The sequence below is a fragment of the Lottia gigantea genome, assembly GCF_000327385.1.
Source record: "Lottia gigantea unplaced genomic scaffold LOTGIsca_24, whole genome shotgun sequence".
Classification (NCBI taxonomy): Eukaryota; Metazoa; Mollusca; class Gastropoda; family Lottiidae; genus Lottia; species Lottia gigantea.
The window spans coordinates 2804593-2812503 of NW_008708707.1; the positions used below are offsets into that span (position 1 = coordinate 2804593).

General features: G+C 31.9%; 1 protein-coding gene across 1 annotated transcript; it reads left to right on the top strand.

Annotated features, from left to right (window-relative positions):
• Window positions 1-291: 291 nt before the first annotated feature.
• LOTGIDRAFT_160341 (hypothetical protein) lies at window positions 292-6917 on the top strand (the record flags this gene model as incomplete). The annotated part of the gene is made up of 3 exons (XM_009055388.1): window positions 292-346; window positions 2065-2154; window positions 6676-6917. 3 exons carry the CDS (start codon window positions 292-294, stop codon window positions 6915-6917), a joined length of 387 nt encoding a protein of 128 aa, XP_009053636.1.
• Between the last annotated feature and the right edge of the window lie 994 nt (window positions 6918-7911).

A 7911-nucleotide genomic window follows, 5' to 3' on the forward strand; every position in this document is an offset into this window, starting at 1 on the left:
TTTTCTGTAAATCGTCATTTTAATAGTTATCAGAGCCATATTTGCAAATGAATGAAGCCGAAGAAGAAAAAGAAAAAAAGTCATGTAATTCCAGAACAGAATATTTTTCATATCAGTGATCTGAAGATGGATTTCGCTTGTGAACAGTATGTGTGAACTGTGCCATAATTGAGAAACGGCACGTCCTAGTTAGCGAAAACCAGTCATTTGTACGCTAAGGAGCATTCATTCGTTAACTTTTCACTCAGGGAACCAGTGATTCGGACTAAATAGCAAAGACATGCTAATCTAATGGACGCCCGCCACCAAAATTACGTTGATACAATTACTACTACAAAAGCTCCTGGTAAGATTTTCTGGCGACGGAGTTTTATGGTGAGCGCCGACAACAAGCCTATACTTTACCGTTGTAAATATCATTGGTTATTTGATAGGCTTTAATATGAAATATCATTCATTATCCCATGATTATAAGCACCGTTAACTTTGATCTGAGTTAATAAGGACTATTAACCGCACCAATTTGTTAGTTCAATTTTATTAGCTACATGATAGCCAAATATTTGATAGTTCGTACAATCGATAATTTGGTCGTATCTCTATCCATACTCAGCGTTTGATGTGACGAAATTTCTAAATTGAGTCATTGGTTATAATTTGAATTTTTATGCTGCAAAATTGGAATTCACGTACTGTATGGATTTGCGTCATCATAGATGCTTTCAGCCATTCAGACACGCTCATATAAAACGCTTAAATAAACTGCAAAACTCTTGCACCATTATAATGCAACTTGTATCTAAGTTGAGCTTATGTAGCATAATGAATTAATCCAATAATATCGTATTAAGAATGAAACTCAAATGCATTTCCACAGATAACAATTGTAAAAGCGATATATTCCAACAGGGTATTTTAAATTGAACGTTGAGGCATGCATACTGATTAGAATGAAAAACCTTATTTCTCTCAGCTTTACTGATATCAACACTCGATGTTGCCAAATTTTCATTTTGAATGGAAGTAAACAGCCAAAGTTCATGACGTGCATCACCATCTGTACAATTTATAAGACACATAAATTTCCAGAATGTATACAAGTTTAAATGTGTCTATATATTACAAGATTCATTATGTAGCCAATATGTTTTAGTTGTCAAAAGTTTTGGCAGCACAGCGGTTGATATTCGTCAAATATTGTTTCAACGCCTACTTTTATAGCTCTTACGACACGCACATTAAAAATGGTAATTTCAGATAAATTATTTTTGTCTGGTTGAAAGTTCGCCTGGGACAATTCGGTGATTCGTCTCTGATGTGTTCCAAAAACTGTTGCTTAACTGATCTCTATTCAAACACCAGAATGACATGCATGTATATACTTCTGTTATTAGCAAATATAGTATTAAGATCACTGTTTGTACGATTTTCTCGGTTTATCCGACTCCATTTCCAGAACTGAATGAGAACAATATCCGAGGAAAGTGAGTTCGAAATCTGTTAGCAATTTTTAAAAGGAATCTGAAAAGTTACAGGAGTTGCTGATGGTGTATTTTTCAAAGATTGACAACAAAAAATTCTCGAATGATTTCTTATCAAAACACATGTGCATCTTTCTGTATGATTTCGACCCTACCATTTTAAGAACCTCATATGATAACATATTGAAAGCTATACATAAAGCACAAAAAGTTAAAAGTGGTAACGCGAATATTACTTAAATTAGGGAGGACCGCAGTGGTTAAAACATTAATAACTCCCTTATATTACAATATTGTGAAAAAATAAAACTTAATGAACCCTATGACCTAAAAAACGCTACCCAATCCCAACCCCTATATTAGCATTTACATAAAACATAAGTCATCTTATATATAAAAGGTATGTTATAGTTTATATTACCTATAATGATATATAATTACACCTAACACAACATCAAAAATAATCTTCCCGGAAATTTCATTCATAAGAAAAATATTATGAATTCGATAAGGGACGCTAGAGACGGAGATGACGCACTTGGATGATTTGTGACGCGCCACATAATGGTCCCTTTCCTTTCAGTCGGAGACGCTGTGACTGCACTAAACATTCCAACCGTAGTCATTCGAATCGAACAAGATTTTCCTGAAGTGATAAGTGAAAGATCAAATGGTAAGTCAACAGAGATACCTAAAAAAGTATGCATTAGTACAATTCAGATGGCACAGCGATTTCGTTACATACTTTTTACATGCTTAAATATTTCTCAGTATAGTGCGAGCATAGTACCTTCGTATTTGTGAAAGTCAATGTTTATCAAAGTCAGCCATGTAGGTTGGAGTCCTTTACAGAAACAGCCCGTTTGACCTAAGCTGTGCACATTCTAGAAGCCCTGGAAATTGAAGATTTTAATTTTATGCCGCTGTTCTGGCACTTTCCATAAACTATCACTGCATGCCCCAATCACAAGCAGGCGACAAGTGGGACCTCAATACTAATGAACAAGGGTCCGGAATCATAATACCAAATGCAACAAGAAAAAGAATGTTTCTGTTACAGGTCTTGCTTCAGCAAACAACCACATAGATGAAATCGATACAATCAAATCAATATATTGGCTTGGTGCATAAAACGGCTTTATCCATTTAAAAACTAATTACTACTCCGACCATGGATTCGGCACTTACTTTTCACTATAAAATATGCATTCAAGCCCACACAAGTTAACAGTAATTAAATATAATACACCACCAGAGATGATACTGGTACACCTTAAGCTATATATCTACAATGTAAGTATATTATAGTTGTAGATTTGTCATTTCTAATCAGATAACATTGAAATAAATTCATGTTTTGTTGCTAAATCTTTTCTTGAATCCATCAAAACTTAAATACTTGATAGTAATTGAGACTAAAACATAACCCAAGTCAACAACTCCTTAATCTGTTAGGTCTAGATCCTAATCAAAAACCAGTAATCGAATATGCTTGATCTCAAATCGCTTAGTCTTTCAAACCCACGTTACAAATTGATAGCGTGGAGGTTTTGATTGGTTTTTTAAGTAACGTTTTGTTAGCTATCACATTGCTTTAGCTACTGTTTATTAATAAATAATACTTTTGGGATTAAATACTTTGATTTTAGGCCACATATTTTAACTTTTTGATTCTAGTGATAACAATATTTGACTTCGGAATTATACTTACGATAAAGATACCATACACTTCTAATTTTTTGTAATTTGTAATATTACACTAAATATGCAGAGCCTTTTACGATTATATAAATTGGCTTTTCATGGCTGAATATGAACCAATTCTTGAAAATACTTCTCCTTTGACATCATCTGGATCTGATAGAGAGTTTGAAACCCTAGTATATATATGACCGAACCCACACTTCCCCTCTTCACATAAGAATAAAAAGAGAAAATTTCATTATCGGAGAAACTCAAGCTATGGTGTTTATTTCCATGACTAATACACTTTACCCTCCAACAAATTAACAACCATGGCCTTATACCAATGGGTTGATTATGCTTGTCAAGAGGTGTTTTTATCTCTTGACAAGGAATTGACAATTCTTATTTGTAGCTAATACATAATTAAAGAGTAGTTTGGATTGAATAATTCTTTTTAATTGAATTAAAAGTATATCATATTTCTAACACAAAGCGATTATTGAAAGGCAATACATTTGATATTCCAATTGCCACTTTAAAGTGTTAGTATTGAAGGTTATGACCTATTTTTTTTAATGATGAAAAGTTAAATGAGTTAAGCAGTTTATTGAAAGTGTGTTTTACAACCTACCTGTCTGCTACCAATTAGGCCAACGACGGTACAAATTACAAAGAGGGAATTGCTTTTACTAGAATAAGATCTAGGTTACACACGGGGCCCTGAATTAGTAAGTTGGTCCCATTCTGCATAAATGAAAAGGGTCCACATGGTTAGTGGGCAAAGTATCAAAAAGCTGAGTCGATAATATACCCTAGGGAGTAATACCAAGCTTTATGTATGACGCTTATTCATGATTGTTTCAATTCGAGTTTTCAGCGTCAGTTTATAGCCTTTTAACCAGTTTGTACAAGTTATTTACGTTCTATCTGTGCAATATCATTTAAAATATGTAAAATCATCGCCCTTCCCATGGTTTAAAAAAAAAAGGTATACAAATATCAACATATGCAAAAGAGTTATTACCCCTCTGATAGATTTGTATTTTGAAATTTCGCATTCTGAAAAATAGACATATTTTATTAAATTTTTATTACCAACTTGCCGACTAAAATTATTTAGTATTTAGTGACACAATGGCAGAGTTTGTGGAAAAGTTTGCAATTTAAAACACAGCCTCTACTATCAATTTTGTTTTAAGATTATGATTTTTTTTTCAATTTAATATTTCGTGATAAGAATGATAAGGATTTCTTTCCTAATTTTGGTATCTATGACAACCTGATAAGATTTAAACGTAATTAAGATAAATATGTTGAGTAAGAAATATTCCTATCAAATATTTTAAATATTACCTATAGTTTGACCTCTTAGTTTCATTTCAAAGTCGTTTATCTCATTTTGCACGTTTTATCAGAACAAGAAAAAAGATTTCTCTCAGTATGTGGCTGACAAGTATATTAAAATTGTGAAACTGATATGAATATTCGCTGCATGGTCCATGTTCAACTTTTGTAGAATTAAACTCTATCAAAATACCATGGAGACATTCAATGAATAAAATACGACTAATAACGTCACCTTGGCAAACGCCGTGGCTGTTTTTAATTGTAAGGGGATTTATGCAAACTTAATTCCAAATAAACGCAATTAGCCAGAGTGACATCGAAAGTTTCAAAAGGGGTATGTCCTCTACCAGTCACATGCAGTATATGTATAATAGTAAAAATTAACATTACATTAAGTAGAAGAAGAACCCTATAAATCGAAACAACACTGATATCCATGTCACTTACAGCGGATTTGGGATAGAATCAGCGAAGCATCTTGGTGGAAAACACAGTATATGATCACCACGATCAACACTTGAACTATAAATATATTATTTAGCTTTGAAAGCTATGTTACCAAAGAAGGTTTGACGGTAGAATTCAATTCTGACTTTACAATGGCTCTTTCAAGACTTTTTAAGCCATCTCAAATGTATATCACCCATTCTAATAGTTTATTCTAATAAAAAGAAGATATTCAAATTTATTTACACTTTCATATTATAAAATTCTTCGCTTGGTATTCATAAACAAACGTATTTACATTATGTCAATTACCGCGAAACATTTTCTCGCCTTTAACAGTAAATATTTATGTTGATTTTTATCTGTCCTAAAATTTATCTGAAATATTTGCGAAATTTTCGGAATATATGAATAAATAAAGAAGAAACGGTGCCGCTTTTTTCCTGCAGAAATATTTACACAAGTAATACAAAGAATTATTGAAATATCCATTTCGTTTTGACTGAAAAAAGTTTCCACTGAATTATAAGGTTGTGTTCGACCTTGTGAACTAGATGTAAACGAAACGAGCTTATCGTGGCAAAAGAATAAAACAAAATTGTTCAAGATTGATATTAAGAAATGATATAGTTATTATTTTAAGTATATGATACGCTCTGAGTGATACTTGGTTGAATGCAGTGTTTATTGTCTTAGCTAAGTATGATTTAATCTTGATGATGTACATTTTGCTTTATCTGCTCACCCTGTCTCAAAGATGATAAGGCTTGTTAATGTTGCAGGCGTTTAAAGAAAGACTTAATTGTCTGATTTCGATGTAAAAATTGAAAAAGAAAGTAGATATCATGCAGATCTGACATGCTCATTGAGATAAGGCAGATTTTAATGAGTTTTACAATTGTATAAATTATATTTTTGTAATATTTGACTAAATCGAGAATATGTTTCCTTCCCACTTAAATTATTCAAAAGAATGGCGGTTTGTTTGTTTATTTTTACACATTTAGCCCTAAAATTGTGTCGTTTTTGACATTAATTTAATCTTTAAAATTATCTTTGAAACCAACTTGATTCCAAAATACATCCTGCTATCTTTATTATTTATGTCACCTCTTCTTTGAATACAACAAGGCATTGAAATATATTGCACACTTCAAATGTATGGGCAATAACTCTTGCAAATTTTGCAACAGCATTTAAAGCAACTTTATGACTATTTGACTTACACGGACGAATAATGTGATTTGACTACTAAATGTAGAGATATCGTTATATTGGGTCAAAGTGTACCTTATGAAGAAAATATAACTGATAATTTTAATACTTCGAAAATTTTATCGGCAAAATCTCTTCTTTACTTTTTATAACTTTAATTGCCTCTTGAAAATCTTGAAATTGGGTTCCATGATCGACTAATCAATAAAGTGAATCAATACACCTTTGTATTTAAAAATGAATGTAATTTAGCTATATATTTTTTAGTTTTTTATATATTGGTCTATATTTTGTAAGAAACCGTTGTCCGTCGTTGTTAATACGTGGAAATTAACATCTACTGTTACAAGAGCAGTACACCTCAGCTTCACGTTTATAAGTAAAACCTAAGTCTTCACACAGATTATTTAATTTGCTTTTGATTGTTGGATCAGAAAGTTTCAAACGCTTTTCACCATAACCTTTGGTTTCAATTCGGCTTTATTTCCTAAGATTTCAGGTGGTAAGTTGGTGTTTACTCCCACGTCCAAAATACTGACAGATAAAAATAACGTGGATGTCTTGTATACAATACAAGAACAAAGCAATTGTATGTGGAGTTTACCCTTAGTCGACTCCGTTTTTCTACTACCCATTTTCTCAATTATAAACCCTTTGACCTTACCATTACCTGTTGGCACAAAACCTTTAAAGAGTGTAGCTGGTTACTATGCTACTACAGATGTAATGAACAGATTATAGTGAGTTAAAACAACAAAAAATAAATTTGCATATAATCGCAATTAAATAGATCATTAGTCATTATTGTAAAGTCATTTTTATTTTGTTTTTTTTTTGTAATCAGAAATTCAATGTTAAAAATGCTGTCCTTGCAACAGCTTGCTCGTTAAACACAACTATCAATTATCCACTTTTTACACTGCTATATTATTTGCTACTCGCGTCTTTTACAACAAATATTAACATCATAACTGGTGATATCTGATAAAATGATATATATCTAGGTAGGCGAACGTTTGTAGCTGATGCTGCTCTTACATTTGATAACATCCATTGATATTTTCGAAAGGTACAAGAACGTAAACGTTGGTCTTAATAAGTTTCGATATTGTCCGATATAAAATGATTAAAAAAATTTTTGATCGAAGTGATATTGACTAAATAGATTTTTCATAAAATCAATAATTCCTTATTTCTACCTTCTCAATAGTGCAAAAAAGTCAACCCCAACTTACAGCTCGATTTATTTAATCTAAAGATGCAGTCTTAATTTTTTCATTACAAAATCAGACAATAATTGTAGTAGATTTTCGAGACTTTGAAATAGAAATTCTGATTTGATTTAGAGAAAAGTGAAAACATTTCAATTACTTTGGGCGCACCTTGTTGCAATACAAGTAAAAGTCAAGTTAAACGTTCACATGTCTCCAATAAATCCCATAATCACAAGAAAATGAAATCGTCGTACTCTAGTCGATATGCTTTTAACATTTACATCTAAATTGATGTTAAGTTGTGAGTAAAAGTCGCCTCAAGGCATAATTCACAACTGAAGCTGAAAAATAAGGAGTTAAAAGTGATGTAACGGTGAACAAATTGTGACGTAATAAAGCCAGTAGTAATTTCAGTGAGGGGAAAGATAAGAAGTTTAAATTGCTAGGTTGATGATGGGTAGGTAACTAAGTGTGAAATGGTATATTAAAGTAATAAAAGCAAATACACCCTGGTACTCACT